Raw genomic sequence first — 20,924 nt, 5'->3', positions numbered from 1 at the left:
GCATAGGAGTCTTCCATAGGAAATACTCTTCATATCCCTGTAGGGAATCAGTATATGGCTGTAAATAGCCTTCAGGTGCCTGATTGTTTGTTTATTGGTGCCAGAAGTTGACATGAAACTGCAACTGGAAACACGGTGTAAATGTATGCTATGTTGGTAAATGATCATGCAGCATTTGAAAACTTTTCTTTCTTACTAAACAGGCGCAGAAAGCACAGCTCTCAAATGATGTCAGCTCAAGTCTTTTGTCCCCTGCCTCTTTCTCTCCTTCCCACTACCACCTTCAAGGCTAAGTTTCAAATAGGACTTCAGGGAGAAGAAAAGGCTGCATAAGGCTTACAATATCCTTAATTTATGAGCTGAGGAAAGTTTGGCCATTGTTGGCATCCGCCAGGGACAACCAGCAGCAGCAGAGCTTGGGGTCCAAACCCTGCAGCACAAGCTGGCTTGTTCTCAGATCACCCATTCCTGATTTACATGGCACCTCAACACCTCACTAGCAAGACATGCTAAAGGTAACGGAGAGGAGTGCCAGCTCTTGGCAGACACTTCAAAGGATGCCTTGGGTTGGGTTTTGATCCCATAGTGCTGTACATGTGTATTTACAGCAGCAGGGACAGGTGAGCAAGAAGGTAGCAGTAGCTCAGAAGATGTAATGTCAGTAGGGCCAGCAGGGAAGTTCTGCCTGCAGTGGCAGGAGTCTGGGGGCAAACCTGTGGAAGGGAAGGATGGGGAAGAAGGTGTCCAGAAAGCCTGGCTAGAAACTAAAGATCTTTAGATGGCAGGGATGCAGGACTGCATGGGCTGCCCTGGATGATGGTCAGGTGCGTGGCCCTGCTCTCTTCACAGCGCCTGCCTGCAGGTGTATTTTTGTGTCTTTCTGTTCAGCCTTGTGGGGTTACAGCCCACCTGAAACACCGTTCTCCATTTTCTGCTTGGACATGCTTGGGTCTTCCTTAGAGGAAAAGGTATTTTTCACCAACGCAGCAGGTGAAAACCCATACTTGTGGGTGGGAGCATAAGGGAAGGTGCAGGGGGCTTGCCCTGGCTGAGGGAGCTCTTGCTGATGTCCCAGACCAACTCACTCATGGCACGTTCTGGTTGTTCCTACGCCGTTTATAGCTCCCAGGAGAAGTTTTTCCGTCCCAAACGACCCAGGTGCGTTCGTGCAGCAGGGAGTCAGGTCCCCGTCAGGTCTGCGCCGCAAAAGGCCCGCGTAAATACCCGACTCCTGCCGGGAGCAGCGCGCTCGCGGGCTCCGACGCGACGCCCCAGGGAAGGAGCCGCCCGCCCTCGTGTCCCCGCCCCCGCCGTGTCCCCGCCCCCGCCCCGCCCCTTTGGGTGTGATGGGGCGGGGCGAGGGGCCGGCTGGGCCGCCCCCGTGGCCGCTGTAGCAGGAAGCGGCGGAGCGCGGCCGGGCAGCGCCTGTGGAGCCGGTGGCGGCGTCCCGGGGGGTGCCGCTCGGCGCCCGGGAAACTTTCCGGGGGGTGGTACCGGGGAGGGTCGCGCCCCTCGCCGAGCCGGAGGGCGCGGAGCCGGGGAGGTTTCTCGCTGAGTGCCACCGGGCGGCCCCCGGCTCCGCCCGCCGCTGCCGGGAGCGCCGTGCGGGCGGCGGGGGCGGCAGCACCGGGTGCCGCGGCCGCCTCCGCGGGGCGGCCTGACATGAGATCATCGCCGCCGGCGGCAGCGGCAGCATGGCCTCCGCCAGGAGCGGCGGCCGCGCCGGGCCGAGGGACGAGGAGGCCAACGGCGACCTGGACCGCTCCCTGCAGCAGATGCTGCGGGCGATAGCGGAGGAGCGGAGCCGCGCCGGCCTCCGCCAGGAGATCAGCGGCCTCGGTGAGTCGGCGGCCGGGGCCTCCCCGCCGGGCTGGGCGGGAGCGGAGGGGCGAGCACGGCGCCCCCGGGCTGGGCGGCCCGCGGCGGGAGCGGGGACCCCCGCGGCGGCGGGCTGGGCCGGGCTGCGGGCTCGCCCTGCGCAGCCGGCGGTGCCCTGGGAACCTGTTGTGTGTTGCTGTCACGGGGATGGGCCCTTTTCCTTCCCGGGTCCCCGAGAACCGGAGGGAGTAGCCGTCTTCTCCATTGTCTGAAATGCCCTTGGAGGAAAATGGTCAGAAGGCACGACGCACATCGCCCCATGTTTTTCTTCCAAGTATAAACTATGTATCATCTGCTTTGGAATCGAACGGAACAAATTTTTTGTTACTCTTGCAGTGCATGTGAGCCTATGGCTCTCAGATGATCTCTGTAGATTTTTTTTCCTCTTCTGAGTCAGATACCTCCCTCCTCTGAGTAAATGACTTCACGCCGCTTGGTGTAGTCTAGTAAGCACATAATGTTGTGGCTCTTGCTGGTCAAGTAATTTTTTTAAAACCATGGAGGTTTTCTTTAGCTTTTTGGCTATCTTGCTTGTTTGCACCTTGATCGGAGCAAATTTTGTATGATCTGTCTTTATTTAGCTTTTGGCGAAGCTTACGCATTGCAAAATAGAAGTTTGAGGTTGAAATTCAGTTAGGCAACATGGGGTGGTTTTACGTCTCCATCAAAATCCTTTGCGTCAGGAAACTTCTGGCTAGGCTAATGAATAGAAATCATTCGTTTTCATGTGCAACAATAGAGATCATAGACAGAAGTTTTTGCTGTGAGAAATGTTGTTGACCTTGTTCAAAACTTTTGTATATCCTGGGCTGGACCTGTGCTCTGAGGGGATGAATGCCCAGGGCTTTAAATTATGAGCACTGATGTACAATACTTCACTTGTTTCTTCCATGGGGCCTTCATTAATGGCAACTCCTTCTTCAGCTCGTATGTAAGGTCCCAAAAATGTCTGTTTCTGAGTTTTCTTTAAAAACTCAGAATGAGGTTTTTGTTCGGCCTTTACTGGCTTTGTGATGTGGATTGACGTGGCGAATCTCTTTGGTTCTTCACCTGACCTTGATGTTTGGTTTGCCCACCAGCGCTTACTGTGGTCTCCCCAGGGAGGAATGGACTCTTACTTTTTTATTTTTCCCTTGCACATAACGAGGGCTTGTGCAGACAAAGAGAAATGATAGTCTTTCTTGTTTCTTTATGCCTTTTTCTAATGGAATTGGATCTCCAGGCCTTACTGTGGTGTAAAAATGTTACAGGGCCAAATAAAGTGTTGTGGCAAACTGTAATCAAAACAGGAAAAAAACCTCACAAAATCTAAACGCCTGTGAGATTGCATTCATTGAAAAGCTGTTGTCAGCTCATGTTTGGCCATATCATGTTTGAATGAAAATAAAGACTCACAGGTATAGAAGTATCACCATCACTTTCTGTTACTGAAATTTGAAAAGGAGAAAACTGTGGTGGCTGATAACATAGAAGTGCTTCCTCTTTGCTTGTGTCTGAACACATCCACAGAAGTCATCATGAAGAGTTCTTCTGCATAACTGTGTGGTAATCACACAAGTAATCACAAGATGTTGTCCTTTCAGGTCTTTGTCTGGTAGAAGTGCTTAGCTTGTTGTACTGAAGGGCTGATCCTGGGTGTGGAGATTTGCCTGTGGATGCCTATACCTGTGTGGAAATAGGTTATGTGTCGCCACAGGAGTGCCTCAGATGTGCAATTTTTGTATCCAGGGAGCAGAGCTGAAGTTTTAGCTGAAAAGACTGTCATTTGCCAAGCCAGTATGCCTTTCCCATGAGTGCAGTGTCCTGCCCGTGGAGAGGTGCCGTGGATCTCCTTACTCTGGACAACTGTGGGTGTGATGGACCTTCAGCTTCAGTGGCTGTGGGACAGTGTGGCAGTTTCAATGCAGAGAGAATCTGTTCTATGGTGGGTATTTCTGAGCACAGTTGCTGAATATCAGTTCCAGCTGGCCCTCCCCTTGCTAATCCCCAAGCACTGCAGAGTCACAAAGCGGGACCCTCTCAGGATTAGGAGGTTGTGGACTCAGGTTGCTATAGGGACATCTAAATTGTCACAGCATCTGACCAGCTTATTTAAAATCTGTACGTATTATTACTTAACATTTGGAAGGAGCATACTGGGAAGCTTCCTTAAGGCTTATGAGACAGAGAACCCCTCTGTGCTATAAATCTCCACTTTTGTGTATTGAAGGATTTTCCAAAACCTTCACTTCATTGTGTGCTGCATGTTGCTTAATGTATAACATTGTCACTCCCAGTTAATTAGTGTTCTTTTTCCCTATTCTGTGACTTATTACTAGGGAAGTAAATAGTTTAAATGCTTCTCTTGGGACAAAACCACCGAATTTCTAGAGTGGTGCTCAATAGAAATTGTAGATGAACAGGAGGTTATCGGGTGTAATCCTATGACTTGGCATATACACATGTGCGGACTGCACTAGCGTGTGCTGTTGCAAACCATGCAACATAGACTATGCTGGGCACTAGCAGCACAGCAGATGTAAAGGCTTTTCCTTGAGTTCAGTACTCATGAAAGGAGTCACAGTCCCATATGGGTTCTAGGTGGCTAACACAGAGGTTCCATCTGCTCTTTATGCCTGGGGGCCGTTATTCAAAAGAGTCCCAATGATCCAGCCTGTGATACATCACCTGCTGGTCTGCAGGACTAGCACACCAGTACTAGTTTCATATTAGTGGTTCTTTTTGTAATGGCCAAATCCTTTTCAGCAGTAGATTAAACCTGTTGTGTGCTTTTCTGAGTGCTCTTGAAATCAACTGGCAAAGACTTTGACTGTGTTAAATTCTGGGTTTCCCCTCTTAACCCCACAACAATAGAATGGGACTCAATGGGTTATAACTTGCGTGGCCTCTCTCCTTTTGTGTATTTTCTTTAAGCAAGCCCCTACTCTCTAGCCTAAGGAGAAAATTGCTATTTTTGCTGATGCTGAGTTTTGGTGAAGGGGATTGCTTTATTTCAGGAATATCACATGAGCATTTAGACAAGTATTGTCCAAAAACGTCTATACCCTTCCATGGGATTTTCTATGTTGTCCTGTTTGTGTAATATAGAAAATATAGCAAATCTGGCATTGTGCTTCAAAGTAATGACTCATGTGTGACTCTTCGTCAAGTTGCCTGGGGGGAAGGATGATGCCTCTCTGAGAAATAGTCTCTGCTGGATGTTAGTGTCATCCACTTGTACAGAGTATACACTAGTGTTGTGCACAAAGCTCACTCTGAAATGCTGTGTGCCAGAACATTTCTCTGGCAAAATAGCTCTCCTTTTGAGGGAATGACAGACTTGCTGTATGTCTCCTTAGCCAGGCTGCACATAAGGCTCTGAAGTTACCTTTTTGGCCAAAGCCCTGAAGTGGGAAGGTTTTATTTTCGATTGTGCCTGAAACTACTGTGTAATGTTGTTAGGTGCCTAATTTCCCTGTGTCCTTCTGTCCTCCAGCAACAAATTGCTCTGCCTTTAGTGTATGTGGCACAGTGTGCTTGGGTGGAGCTGTGACTTTGTGCGTATTGGAGCTTACGACGAGTAAGAAAAACCAAATAGGTAGATCTGAATAATGTGTTGAACAGTGGCTGGTCGGTAATGGAGATGTGTAGCCAGGTGAAAGGTGAAGTGGTAAGGGTCCTGGGAAGGAGGTGGCTGCACGAAATTGGGAGTAAACCAGCTGTTGAAAACTGCTGCCACCAGGCACTGAAGGTCTGTAATGGTGCTGGTCATAGGTGCTGGTGGAGAAGCTGGACTGTGCAGAAGGTCCAGTAGTCTCATCAGTAAGGAAACGTGTCATCTCTTTGGGTTCCTAGTGGTAGAGTGTCCTCGTATTTGACCGACTGTTGATGAGAGGAGGGCATACTTGGCATAGGGACAGCAGAAGGAGGAACATTCATCCTTAAAGTCTGAGGTTTGCTTGGACTTGTTTGCACCGCAGTACACCTCGGGGCTTGTCATGTGAGTAAAGGCAGTGAGATGATTCATGTGCCAAATTATCTTGATGAATAAATCCTGGAAATAAATAGGTCTCTAGCCTTCCTGAAAGAAGGAAGGGTGAGGTGGCATACAGTAAGTGCTCATGCACATAAGTGTTGCAAAAATGTGATGGAAACATAAAGACCCAAGTGGGAAAACATCAGCAGAAGAGTAAAGAGCACTGGAAGAAATTTTCAGAAAGCAGAAGAGGTTAACATGAAGAATTAAAAAGAAGAATTAGTAATTTGGATTTGAAAGTACTAGATTCAGGCCTTAACTCTATCATAGTGTAATAACTTCTAATTAAATTATAATATTCAAGAAGGATATGTTTGCTTCTGTGAAATTTTGAAGAAAGTGTAGCCACTGAGTAAGTGGAAGCGTCTGCTGAGAATTTGCTGCAGTACAGAACTGGTTTGACAGGAGCAGCTTTCATGCAGAAACAAAACATATTCTTCATTGATGGTTCTTTCTGGAATTAGTTCAGTGAGTTGTCCAGTCAAAGGTGAGAAACTACAAAAGCTGGGAAGCTTTGGGTTTTTTTGATCTATGAATAACAAGAAGGTGTGAAAATGACATCTGTCCTAACAAAAACTTGAGGGACATATACAACCACATTCACTAACTATGGGTAATGTCTCCTGTAATGAGTTAGTTTAATATACAAATATGTTGATAAATTTACTTTCTTTTCATTCAACACATTTAGAAGGATTTAATTTGAGTGTAAAATGCAGGTTTTATTACTTGTACCTTATTATTTTTAAAAATTCTTTCGGCCTATTTATAAAATGTTTTGCAGCTAATTAATGTGAAATTCTCAATAAAAAATGAGTATTCAAATATTGAAGAGAAACAAAAATACTAACGTAAGTAATTTATAAATAGTAAAATAAAAAGAAGTTTATACAGTAGCTTCCTAATCAGTAACAAAATAACAAAAAATTCATCACTGCATTCCAGCCAGGAAGAGTCTATATTTCTTTGCAGAAGAAGTTCTAGAAAGTACAAATGCAAAGCAAGATCAGAACAGTTTATTTAAATCAAAGTTAAAGCAGGTACTTTGAAGTCAAAGTGATTTAACCTCAGATTTGTGTCGGAGAAAGATAAACAAATAGCAAAGAAGTTCCAGTGTGAAAGTGGGTATAATGTGATGTTTTTTTAATTTATTTTTTTTTCTAGAGCTGGAAGAAGATGTTTTTAAAGCTCCTTTTTTTTTTTTTTTTTTTTTTTTTGCCTGGCATAGAAAACTGTCGTGGAGAAATTCTGAAATCAAGTCTGCATGTAGACATTTGATGTGTAGTTGAGTGCTTGGGTAGGGTGGGATAGGAAAAACAACAGCTGGAGCTACTTCTGAGACCCAGTGGGTTCGGCCATGGGACAGGAACGTGTTTCTGCATGTCCAGCAGCCCTGTGTGCGGGACTGATGGAGTGAGGGATGTGCTCGCCTGGTGCTGCGAGGGATCTGTCTTGCTTTCTATCCCAGCAAGGCGCAGGGGCAAGGAGCAGGGATGGCCGTCCTAGAGAAGAGAGGGTGGGAGAGAAGAGTCTGTGGTGCTGGTCTGGGATGAGCCTCAGCAACCAGTACTCATGCAAGGAGAACTGTTCGTACTCCAAAGATACCAGACTCGGGCAAGCCCGATGAAGGGTAATTTTGGATGCTCGCATTGGGCCTGGAGCGGGTAATTTTAAAACCAGAGTGCAGTGCCAATTGTTAAGGTAATGTCTTTTGCTGTAATGCATCAGTGAGAACAGAGTTGTAGGCAGCTGCTGGGGAATTTCCTTTCTGACAGGGCTGTGCTAGGCGGCATGCTTTCTGTTGGTGTCGCGGAGCAGAGGAGAGGCTGTCATTTTGCTGTGGTGTGTTTCTGTGCTGTGGTGGGGGCTGAGAGGGGGGCAGATGGGAATCTTACCCTGGGGCTGGGAGGCCTTGTGATGTCGGGATAGGATTGTGTTACAGGATTACAGGAAGAGGTAAATAATGATCTTCATATTAAGACTGAAGAGAAAATAACTGGTGTCACAAGGACTATTGAGATCTTGTACCCTAGGATCCCATCCTGCCACTTCTGCAGTCAAGCATAAGGTATTTAGGAATATCCATGTGGGATCAAGTCATGGAGAATGGCACGGGGCGAACTGTAGGGCTGCAGCCCTGCAGGGTAAGTACCCTTTTTTTTTTTTTTTTAATGGTTCATTTAAAATTCCATTTTTGTTGTTTATTAGAACCTTGTTTATGCTTTGTCACTAATGGCCTGTCAGACTTTCCATTACACAGCAGTGTTTTCAGGGGATTTGTAATTTGACTATGAAGGTTAGCTTCTGTCAGGAGCTTGATGGACATCATCCCAGACCAATAATATAATGTGGTCTTTCTTTTGTTATATCTCTTACATATTTTTTTGAGCAGTTGGGTTATTAATTTATTCTTTCTTTTTAATGGAGATGAAGCTTTATGGGATTTTTGTGTCCTGCTCAAAAGTATCCATGTTCAAATACTAAGAGTCTGGAAATGCTGAAGTAAGGAGACAAGATTGAAAAAAAAAAAAACAAAACCAACAACAAAAACCCACTACTAAAACCAACCAAACAAAAAATGCAAAATCCCACCCCAACAAAAAAAAACCCAAACAAACCAAAATACCTTTCAGAACATTTTTGCCCCAACTAAATTAGCAGTTTAGTTTTAATATGAGGCATGCTGCTGTTCATTTTTGGATGCTAGCAGAAGTTGCTGGATCCCCAATTTTTTGAAAATGAGAGTCCCTCAGAGCCGACTTATGAATCTGTAGGGCTGACAATGGGAATATCAGCGTATTTTAAAATACCCATGTCTTACATATGTAATGCTGTAGTTCTAGTTGATACCTTAACTGTTTGGTTTTGTTGTTCTAGCAGTATACTCTCTAAATAGGGTACTAGTTGCAATTTTGAAGTCTGTGTTCTGTTTTGAACTTGAAGATGGATGGGAGGTCTGTCTTAGGGATCAAAATACAGTTTACCTTTACAGTTCAGGGTTGATCTTTTAAGGATTTAACAATATATCTGGTTAGATTCTTTCCAAAGAAATGAAAAATTGAATTTCCTGAAGGATGAAGCATGTTGGTCTCCACTCCCATTGTCTCTGTTCAGGGTACTGATCAATAGAAAAAGCTCAGAGGATGCAAACTTTTCAACAGTTGAAATCCTCAGTTTCTTATGTTCCAGCTACATTTTGGGAAAACCAAAACTCTGCTGTTGAATAGTTAGTAATGATCGTTATAAATAAGCTAAGTAGGATCAGGGTAGCACCCACTGATGTTGAAAATATACCATGAAGTGAATGATTAGGTGTAAGAAGGAAGTCTGTACAAAATCAGTTCATGGCCTCAGGAGCCCACTGAGAATAGTGAAGCTACTTTGTCCTAGTAAGTATTCAAAATAATGTGAAACAAGCTGCTTTTGGTCTGTTTGCAGCCCCTTGGGCTGAACAGGGTGAATGTCACAGAATCAAGGTTGCTCTTTTTTTGTGTGTATGATCCAAAATAATGTATTGATTACTTTTCTCTATGCAGGAAGTAAAATATAGCCATGATACAGAAACGCCAGATACAGCATCATACTGCTCCTTTAGAGGAGATGTGGTAACCTGGGCACGCTTCAACAGCAGTTCTGTTGACTGAAGTTGATCAGATGCAACAACAGTCCTAAGTAATTTTTTTTTCCCCTGAATTCTTACTGTTTAAGCCATGAATACTACGTGTAAGGATTTATAGGGTATTCTGCAATCCTGTTTTACAAACAAAGCTTTGAAACTGAAGTCTTTGCCACTTTGGTTTGCCTGGTCTCTAGTACTGACTGTGTGCTAGTATTATGCAGAAGTTGAACCCTGAAAACAGTAATATTCTTTATCTTTCTTCTCTGGGGGTTTCTTAAACATGTTTCATTAGGAGTCTCAAAGTTAAATCCCTTTGAGGTGAATATATTGTTTTGCAGGTAGATAGTGTGTTCTGACATGAAGAGCAATTCCTTTTGGGGTCATGTCCTTCCTGCCACTGCAGAATGAAAATTATGGCTACTAGTGCTGATATTTAGGTGGTATCTGGTGTTTCAAAATATTCTTTGCATAATTTTCTTTCTTACAACTGGATCTGTCAGAAAGCCTAGCACATGGTAGGTAATCAATAGTCCTTTATGTTAGGACCAATTTTGAAGCATTCCAGGATGTTTCCCTGTACAACAGCGTGCTGGATGCTCAGGAGTGCGTTTGGGGCTACCTAATCTGTATATAAACCTCTTATGGGAGGTTATATTGTCATACTTTCTGTCTTTCCCCTTTAACCAGGTCACGCTCAGCGAGTCGGGCTGAGGCTGCCCCTGGTTTTGATGTTAGTGCTGGGATGGTGAAAATCTTTATGGCTCAGCAGCGACCTAGCTTTTTGTAAGCTACCACACAGAGGAGAGAGGCCTTATATCAGCAAATGCCAGAGGCTGTGTCCATGCCTGGATTCTTAATTTCAGGGAATTTGCATTAGGCATTGCTATCACTTTATCAACCCATTGGGGCTGCAGCATGTAGGGTCTTCTGTAGGAACGTTGGCAGCATTTTGCCACTTGAACACATGGGTGGTGTTTCCCTTGATCAAATGGATGTGGAAGATACATTACTTCTGATTATCTGGATGTAACATAGGTAGTTTTAACTCCAATCTTTGTCTAACTACCGAGCTTAGATAAAAGGGGTAAGCATGTTGGGAATTATTGGTCCTGTCTCGCAGGGCCCCATGTGATCAGAAGGAACTTGAGAGATGGATTAAAATGTCAGTGAATCTTGAGCTGTCTTTGCACTATGAAGAGTTTGATTTAATTGCCTGGAGATGCTGAAACATCATCAAGGTGAGGGAAGTGTTTTGAAATGGATATATAGTGTTCTGCTAAGAGCTGTGAAATATTTTGCAAGTAGTTTATTCCTCTGCTTTTTCAGAGAACAAATACAGTTCTTGAGTGTCTAGCAATGCTGTATTTTCAATAAGGAATATGTTTACTTACCTGCCTTAAAGGACCGAGAGGTGGATTTAAAATTACCATAAAACTCAGCTATAACAGTACACAGGGAGTTTAGTGTGATTTAAGTAATTGGTCTTGAGGAGGGGAGTTTATTGCCTCATAAGGGTCGCTTACACTTAGTTATTACCTGATCTCATCCGTTCAGAAACAAAGCAGCAAGGTTATTGCAGTATGTCTTGGAGGTAAACCTCCGTGTAAACCCAGCTGGCTTCCTAAATAATCATGATCCAGCTTTTTATATACTTTATAGGACTGCTTAACTACTTTTTTCCCTTAGTTTTAATGAGAAGTTTAATTCTACCTAAATAATGAAGATCTGAATGGATGACCTGTGTTTTTCATAATAAGGCTAACTAAAGTCAAGTCAAAGCATCATGTGAATTGTTAGTAGGCCATGTTTCACATGAATAAAGGGGAACTAATTTCATCCTCTTTGATCTTTGATATTACAGGCATAGACTACGCTATGCTGTGTTCTGTGGTCTGACTTTTCAGATTAATACTGTTTCATAAGCATTTTTTTTCTCTCCTCCAAGTTAAAAAAGAAGCAAAGGTTTAAAGGTATGCATTATGTGCTTCGAGGATGCAGGTGCTTTAAAAATGTTCCATGATCAGAATATTGACTATGAAATTTTTTACTTTCTTCTGCTCAGCATCTGTCAGGCTAACTCATTTGGTTAAATGCACACACACACAAACACATATATATATATATTTTAATTCAGTGCATTGATCCCATGGCAAGATAAAACTTTTTTTTTTAATGGAGGAATGATACCTTTTGTTTAATATTTAATTGCACATAGCTGCTCCTAGAAGCCACTGGGGGGAAAGTGGCTGTGAGCCTAAAATGAAATAGTAAAAAAGCAGGCAAAATGTAAGATCCCAAGTATGCTGTTCGCCACTTTTAACATTTTACTGGTTTGTATTTATTTCTAAAATAACATTTCTAGGTATCTCCAATATAAAGAGATTTAAAAGTTTGGACTTGCTTGGAATCCTGACTTGAAGCTTGCTCTAATTTTTTGCTCTGAGGCTTTATGACTTGTCTTCTGTAGATGGTCCTAATGATATAGGTGTTGCGCTCTGAGCAGGCTGGTGTCCCATTTCTGGAAGCTGTGCATCCGCTGCATGAGAGACATACTGCTCTTTACTGTATCCTGGCCAGGAGCACTGCCTTCAGCTAGTGATATTTTACTGTCATGAAACTTTTTTCAAGTGTTGCCAGGGGATAGAAGACTGTCATCCATCTGATGCTTGCTTGAGGCTTTGAGTCCTTAGTCAACCTGAGGTTTTATCATTCATTGTTCTTTTTACTGGATGTTTCTGGCACTACAGAAGGAGGGGGAGGAATGAGTCACTCTGAACTGGAACATGGTCGAAGTCTATAACCCTGCATGCACGCACTGAGGAGGGATATACCAACCATTAATGCTGAAATTCCGAGATATTAATATAGTGTCTGCTATTCTGTGTATTTCTTCTGTGACTTTGGGAAGTTGCTGGCACTCTTTGCACCTGTGTTCCGCATTTGGTATTGGGGAAACAGTAAGTCCTTACCTCAGAGGGGAAAACTCTCGTATGACTGGTGACTCTACTGATAAAATGGGGACGAGGGATGAGTGGGAGCAGAGAGCTCCATCCGTAAGTGACATCCCAGAGGAGTGGAATAACGTAGCCAAAGTGGAGTACATCAGGGAGAGCATGGGTCCATCCAGTGCGGACTGCCCTCTTCAGTCCTGAGCTTGTTAGTTTGGCAGAAAGATTGAGCAAATGAGAACAGCAAAGAAAACAGAAGACGCCAGTTCATGTATTGCAGTGTATTTTGCAATACATGTTAAAAATAAAACATAAAAAATGTAATGCAGTAATTTAATGGCTTTGTTCCCCATCTGAACAAAACCAATGCCTGTAAATAACACAAATCTTGCTTTATTAAGTAAACCCATAAACACAGAGTTGTCTGTGGGATTTTTGGGTCAAAACTTGAATTCTGAGGTCCTTCCTAACCTGAATTATTTTATGTACCTGCCAGCAATGAAGAAAACTCTAGGTTCTAATTTTTCATCATGCATTGTTTTGAATGGGGCAAAAGGGGGAAATCGAGCATAGGCATGTCCTTCTTCTTTTTACTTTCCTGGCAAGAATCAAAAATATTTCTTCTTCAGCAAAATGCTGTGGAAAAATACAGCAATTAAAAATATAATGTTTACCTTAAACTTGTTTGTGACCATGTCTTAAACCTGAGATTGGGGGTGGTGGTGGTGGTGTCTGAAATTTACAAAAGGACAGGGACAAACTGGAGTTTCTGTGGCTGTGTCTGAAGCCGTTGTGTGTCTCTACCAAGTGCTTGGATGATTGAACGGAAGGATATTAAAATTTGTGTTCTTTACTTTAAAACTATAGTGACAACGCCAAAAGGTACTGAACTATGTAATCAAAATCACAGGGGAGGGTGTTTGTGAGCCCAACGGTGGGGAAAAAAGCACAAAAAGATGTTTCCTTTTTGTGCTTTTGCTGAGGCATTTTTTAAATAAAACCTTTCTTTCTCAACTCATGTGTTCCTGCTTGAGACCTTGAAACTGATTTCTTAACAGATAAAGGCTGTAAATGTTTCTGGTTTTATTAACTGTATTTCACAATGATTTTTGTAGTCTGGAGAGAGTGGCTGGTTGAGTGTGATGTGGTGGGTAGGAGAGACCCAGGGAGGGAGGCAGGGCAGGAGAAACAACTGAAGTGTCAAACCATAGTCATGTTGCGGGTTGGAGGCAAAAAGCTAGGAAGTTTCTTAAATATTTAGTCCAATATCATGTTCACTGGGCCACTTCACTATCGTACACCCATGTGCAAGCCTTCCAGATCTGTAGGGATTTGTACCTGTGCAAGTCTCCAGTTCTTTGGAGAAATTAGAGTAGTGGTGCTGGTTACAAGTGGAAAGGGATGGCATGTTTTCAGCAGCTAACATGTTAATGGCAGGCTAAACCTACCGTTTTGCAGTAGCAAAGTACAACATAAGCTTTGCAGTAGTTGCTCTCTGTCTTAAAGGGTAGGGTGCTGCTGGCTTTAGAACAGTTTTGTGTTTTCTGACTGAAGTTTGTATGTCACAGATGTTATTAAAATTCTTTTTTTTTTTTTTTTTTCTCCTTTCTCTCTTGTAATCAATAATGACTGTTTTGCCAGGGAGCCAATTTTTCTTGTTTTCAATTGTTCTGTCGTGAACTAAATTAAAATCTTGTGCTTTACTTGGGGCTGTCAAGGAGTGATACCTTTCCTCACACATATGAGATGCCTGCAGCACAAAAGGCTGGTGTGCTGTCGAGGGGATTGATGGTCTCCAGATCTGCAGTTAAGCAAGCTACATGCAATGTCTACAGGTTGGCCTTGGACTGGTTACTTGTCCCTTTGATGGTTTCACAGTGAAATGATAAGCTGTTAGAGGAAACTTTTTTTCTTCCTTGTATGAGCGTGGTTTGTTTAAAGAGAGAGACCTGCTTTTGCAATAAGAGGAGGTTTCACTGGGATGTATGTGAGTGGGCAGGCACTCTTCATTTTTATTTTTAGCTAAACAGCTGTATTTATTATCTTAGAAGCCTGTCATCATAATAATGGAAATGCTAAAGAGAATGCTGCCTAATTAACTGAAATATCTAGGCACTGGCAAAGACGTTCAGTTTGTTGGACATAGCATCAATTACCAATTTGCTTTAGCTTGACGACTTTAGAAAGCAACCCAAAGTGGGATTTTTAAAGGGCTTGTTTTTTCAAGTACCACCTCCTTCTGTAGACTACTCTTCTTATATATGTGTGTCAAGTTGGGCACCCAGTTGAGAGATGCAGTGACAAACATTTTTCAAAAAAAATCTTGGCCACAAGATGGGTGACAGTGTTGGTTGCCAGCTTCTAAAAATGAGTGGGTTTGTGGTCTAGAAGGTAAGTGAGAATTACGGTTTCCAGTGCAAAGTTGCCAAGTGTTCACTCGGAAAGCTGCTGCTGCTGTTTCTACTTAGAACAAGGAAAACTGAATTTGGAAAATGCCAGTGTGTGATAGTAGACGTGTAGGAAATAGCTCTGCTTCCCTGCAGACTGCTGTTGTAATAATTACTCTTCTGCCTTGGCAGCATGACGCTAACTAGCAGCCCACAACAAAGACGAGATGCTAGGGGAGGTACATACATGAAAACATAAGTAACAACCACACTATAGGTAGTTTTGTAAGGCTGGAGTTCTTCCAAAATGCAGTTTGTTGGCTTTACCTGATCTGCCACAATAGTCTGTCAGATAGTGAGTGCTTTGACAGTGGTATTTATTAAGTGTGAAACCAGAGCCATTGTACGTCACAAACTTACAGGACTAGCAGTCTTTGATCAGAGTGATTGCTTTGGCAGAGAACAAAAATAGCATGCATATATTAGCGTTGAAAATGCACGTTTGTCCGCTTACAGACAAGTTTCTGCGCTCCAGCAGTGCCAGCATGCTTCATAAATTACTAAGCAATCTTTCCAGATCAGATTTAGGTGTTGGAAATTTTGGGACTGTTGCTGGGCGATCCTGGAAGCAGCAGTAGGGAATGTGTAACCATTTGTCCCTCTTCCACTGGGTTTAAAGTGGTTGCACCCAGTGAAATCAAGGTTGCCTCTTGGTTAAGGGAGGATGTTTACAACTGCACTGAATTCCCAGTTATGTCAGTTAGGAAACGCAGACGCTTTCTGCATTAGTTTCTTATGTGAAAGGCACAACTAGATTGTTCCTCTGGTGTTATTGTAATGAATAAATTAAATCTGTGGAAGTGATGCTTCCGTCCCTTGTGGAATTGCACATGGGTTTGAGTGAGGTTTGGATGCAGCTTCTGGGGAACTGAACGATCATGTGCTGTGAGGCTGAAGTACAGCAAAGTAGCTGATGACAGTTGGATGAAAATGAGTTTATTATTGCTGTGCACCGAAGTTCAGTGGCTGATAACTGCATCCTGTTGATTTTGTTGACCCTTGCTATGATTAGGTATTTAAAGTAAACTGGCAGATGCCTGTAAGATGCTGTCTTGATTTGGTGTTTCATACTGACATATAATATTTAATTATTTCTCTTTAAATTTACATCTAGGATTGCTCTGTCTCACAAAATATTTTTCAAATTATTTATGGCTCAATTTGAATTCCACTTTGTCGAAGTGGGTATTATAGATGGTGCACAGTAGTTTATGCTTTTAAATCCTGTGGGCTTTGATTCACTGTTAAGTGTTAACTAAAATGATGGTTTCCACAATGCATGTGGTAACAGAAGAGAGAAGACTGACAGGAAGAGGCGTGAACTTCAAGAATACATTTTACAGTTTTTTTCTGGAGGAGGTTGTGTTTTGTGTTTTCAGCCATGATGATATGCAGCAATCTTCTGCAGCAGGAGAAGAACAAATGCAAATGGAAATAGAGAATTGAAACAAATGTGGATGAGAGAAAGTAAGGTCTCCCCCACCTGCCCCTCCTGAGTAATACAGAAACCATCCCAAGGAAGAGAAAGAAGAAAACCACAGTGCCCAAGGTCCAAGCACTGAGACTTCTTGATGCTTTTGTTTGAGTGAACAATTGTTTTCTTTTGATATTTTTAATTTACTGCATGAAATGCAGTAACCAATAAGCAAGTTTATTTTTTTTTCCAGGATGGGAGAAATCAAAATAGGGTCCAAACTTGAGAAAGCTCTAAAACCCCAGCCACACTTTGTGGCTAGTGTGCGAACTCAGGTGTGTTCAGTTATACCTTTCTCTGTCTCTTTTAGTCGTCCTTCAAAATACTGTACAAAGATTTGCATGTCCATTGAATTGTGGCAATCAGCATCAAATGTATTACGGTGCCATAATATATGATATTATGTGGCTGTCATGTGAAAATGAGCATTCAACTTGGCATTTGTTTTATTAAGTGCAAGTATTCATATGCTTAGAATATACTTTAGCATGAGTTGCAGGATCAGCTGAGTTGTTCTCTTCACATGACTTCCACAAAAATGCTTTGAGGAGTTGGTCTTAAATAATGTATGAACTTGTGCTAGACCTCTACAAAGGTCATTCTGTTTCTCGCAGTGAGAGAGAACAGAGTGAAAACAAGTATGATAAAGGTGATCAAAGTGGTAGGTGGTATATGAAGCAGAAATCAAATGTTCCAGAAACTGAAATTTTCTGAGATGACCAGAAGTACATTAGAAAACAGTTGAGGACATAGGTAAGATGTGTTATTGATATCTAGAATGGTGAGGTGAGTACTGGGCAAAAAATCTTTAGTTTGGTAAGAAAATAGGAAAAAAAAAGTTCCCTCCCAAAGCTACCAAATGGGTGTGTACCAATCTAGTATTTGAACCACAGTGTCCTTTCTCTCATAAGGTAACTACTCTTCACGGGAGTTCTTTGACTGGTTTTTAGCTGTTTTCTGTATAAGGAGATGCTCAGTTTGACCTAGAAAAAGCAAGTCAGTCTGCGGGAGAACTTCGCTTTGTGTTGTATGTTGTTCTCTGTTCATTGTACATTACAGATGTACCTAAAGCCACGCTCAAGATAACTTCAGTGAATCGCTTCTCTCTTGGGTGAAATCCAATAAAACAAAAAATAGTGGAAAAGAATGGTTTGAATTCAGAAACGGCTGTACAAGATCTTAAGAGTAAGGATGCAACTGAAAACCATTTTGTGTTCGTTGCTTGCTCTTGAGTTCCAGGGGCATTCCTCAGGTGGGTGGAATTGTTTCCATTGCTAATGCAGTAGGCTTTGTGAATTTAATCTTGGAAAATTAAAACATATTAAACATTGAGCTTAGGTTTTTCTTAGGGGTCTCTTCCTGTGTTACATATTGTTGATAAAGAGGTGTTCAAAGAGCTCTGGGCTGAACTTCCTTAATACAAAGCTGTGCAATTTCATACTATGTTTGTATTTTAAGTGTTGCCTGTGAGGGCTCTATTATACCCTCTCCCAGGCCTGTTAATGTGTCCTTTTGTACAAGAGCACATTTGAAACGTTGTTTGTTGTTCCTGGCTGTGCATGAGGGTAGATTCTTTCTTCTCGTTCAGTTAGAGCTCTGCAATGAGAAGATTTGAAGAGCAGGTTCAAAGGAGAGCAGCAGAGGTGCTATGGGGATGCCTTCCATACAAGGGATGTTTAACTGGTAGGCTAGGACTTCTCAACCTGGAAAAGGGGTGCTTCAGGTCTTGTGTGTGATGTGAATACAGTGTATAGGCAGTAAATGCTCACTGTCATCTTGTGGAGGAAGCCATTACACAAAAGTAGTAGGTGAAGAACACCACCACCACCAAAACACACAATGTATGGTAAGAGTTGTGGGGTTCGTGGTCACGGACAATTGTGTAGGTTGTAAAAGCTTACGTGGGTCCAAGGAGAACATGAACAGGTGAGTAGAACAGAGATCCAGTGGGAGCTGCCACATACACAGGTCTCTGGCACAGAAGGTTGCTGACCTGTGAATCACTGGGGACTGTGAAGGTATTGAAGAGAAAGGTAGTGTACTGCCTTTGTTGTCTGCTCCTCCCTGGCCGTCTACATTGCCAACTGTTTAAGACATGTTACTGGAATAAACAGTCTTTGGTCTTGACTCACGATTCTTACGTGCTGGTTTTGTATTCCTTGGAATTTAAAGGATAATGTTCTCCAAGTGGTTTCCTTATCAGGAATGCCCTGGAATAGCATTTTGCTATGTAATGGCTTAATACAGAGAGAACTGGAAATTAAAGAAGAAATATTCCATACTTAACAGTTTTCAGAATTTAACTTCTCTGTGCTATTGCTGTGCTGCTCTTGTAGTAACTCTGTCGAGTTTCTGGGTATATAACTTTGATCATGAAATGCAATGTAAGAAATTGTGCTGCAGAACGATACCCCAGTGTTAATCCTAAGCAGTTGATAAGAGAGAAGAAAAATAAGCTCTTTTATGTCACTGTTTAATTAGCCAAGGCAGATCAAGGTAGTGGCATGGAGCTGGTTTAGGAAGAGGTTAAACTGCAATTTTGTGGTGTCTTGTCAGTACACCCAAAGTGTTAGCTCCAGACAGTTAATGACAACTATGTTGACAACTGGTGTCTAGATAGACCTTTAATATCTTTTTTTATGTTTCCATTGATGCTCTTAGGCTCTTCTATGCTTGCACTACTTTGGAGTCATAATCTACAAAATAGAGCATTTTTGTCAAAGAACAGCTTAAAGCATGTTCTTCTTTAGTTACAAATGAAATATTTGGAGGATTATCTTTTTTTTAATAAACTAACCTGTCTCCGTGACAGGATGAAAATATTGCCTCATCCTGACAGGTGGAATAGGGTCAAGCAGGGCTGCTAAGTGAGTGACTTAGACCAAAAGAGTTGGTGATAGGGAGAGACAACCCTCTTTTGGTGGTTTTTGACTTGAGCTTTTTTCTGGAATATTAACTTTTCCAGTAAAATCTTGGATTCATACAAAGGGCAGAAAAATGCATTCAATCCCTCCTGCAATGTGTTTGACGTTTGTTTTGAAGTCCATGGTTTGTTGTTGTTTTTTGGGTTGGGTTTTTTTGGGTCATCTTTGTAAAAGTTGAATCTTCGGTAACGTAATGCAGGCAATCCTGAAAGTGAGGACATCGAAGTTTTCATGCCTTTGGTACAAAACATGATCATTTTGGAGTGCTTCTTATAGCATCTAAATATGTGAAAGAGTTCCTCCAAAATGGTCAAGTGCTATGGTTATAGCTGACTCTGCTCCCTGCTGTTTTAGCTCCTGATTAGACACATTTCTGTTATGATTTAGGTGCACAGAAGTGTTGTGCCTTTTTTCTCCCCACTTTGCTACTGAGGGAGTACTTAAACTTATGGGCCCTGAAATAAATGATGAGAAAGACCCTTCAGCTGCTGAGTTGTTAAGCCCTGCTCTCTGCCATTCCCTCTACTTTGTGTTCCCTCTGTGGGGAGGTTTGCAAGGCCAGAACCTCTTTTGGTTGCTTTTTTCTTCTTTGGGGCCTTTCCCAGGTGAGCTAGAGCCACCTCTGACACTTTTAATCCTGAAGTACTGTATTCTGTTGTTGAAAACCTGCTGAGACCTGCCCTTTCCCAGAGTGCTGCAAATGATAGAACTGGTACTTGTGTCTGAAGATTTTCTATGCCCTGTGCCCTGCTCTTCCCTTTCCAAAAGTCTTTGAGCCTAGTAGTAACATCGGGGCAGAACGAAGTCCTTAAATGCGCGAGACATGCATTAACTGTTTCTGTCTTTGACTAGAAATGCTATTGTTCTTATGCCCAGTATTAACGTACAGGTATCTAGAAAGACTGCACAGTATTATCTTAATGGCTCTAGAAGTTGTGGTCTGGTATCTTTTCTGTCTAGATGCACAGAAAGAGGAGGCAGCCTCTCTGAGGAGGAGGAGGAGAAAAGAACTTAAAACAGTAGGAGCTGCAGGAAAAAGATACGTAAACAGATTGTAGATTTTAGAGATCATTGTAGGAATACAGGACCAACTTCTTTAACTTCAATAAAAACATTATTTAACTATAAAAGGCAAAGCAACTCAAAAGACAGCACCTGATGTATAAGATGAATGTAGGAATTACTTTTCTAGTCATAAAGCATTTAAATTAAAGAATTACAACAAACTCTATAAAAAAAAAATCCTCTAGAAGTTAGGATAATAGCTAGCTATACCTGGTAATAGTCATGTACAATTAGGTGCCTGGACTATATTTAAGCACTTTTGTACAAAATAAGCAGAAAGTGGTGGAATAAATGTACTACCACTTTTTCTAGTCTTTGTACAAAGTGCTGCTTTAGCAAAAGTCTGCAAAGAGGAGGTCAGTGCTTTCTCCCTACAGATCATTAGCTATACTCTTAATAACACAGAAATAACTGACAGATCAACAGCCTAAATGTCTCCTCTCTGTTGATGTGGTATAGAGTCAGATGAAAGCAACTTCACAGAGGAACCGTGCTGCCGTCTCTCAGCACTGGTTGTGTCTGTGCTCCTCTTCCTGCTTGCCAGTGGCTAATTA

General features: G+C 42.4%; 1 protein-coding gene across 5 annotated transcripts in view; it reads left to right on the top strand.

Moving 5' to 3' along the window:
* Positions 1–1,378: 1,378 nt before the first annotated feature.
* Positions 1,379–20,924, top strand: part of KIAA0930 (KIAA0930 ortholog) — an 81,761-nt gene continuing 62,215 nt past the window's right edge. For 2 of the 5 annotated variants that reach the window (XM_055807222.1, XM_055807223.1), the window contains exon 1: positions 1,379–1,839. In XM_055807222.1, coding sequence (XP_055663197.1) covers positions 1,695–1,839 — 145 coding nt within the window. In that variant the 5' untranslated portion in view covers positions 1,379–1,694. Of the gene's footprint in view, positions 1,840–8,995; positions 9,566–10,635; positions 10,751–20,924 lie in introns of those variants that run through there. The other 3 variants (XM_055807221.1, XM_013300728.3, XM_027789425.2) reach the window with 3 other exon arrangements.

Source organism: Falco peregrinus, chromosome 6 (assembly GCF_023634155.1).
Source record: "Falco peregrinus isolate bFalPer1 chromosome 6, bFalPer1.pri, whole genome shotgun sequence".
NCBI lineage: Eukaryota > Metazoa > Chordata > Aves > Falconiformes > Falconidae > Falco > Falco peregrinus.
Note: the sequence above shows the minus strand (reverse complement) of the source record. Positions and strands in the feature narration are given on the sequence as shown.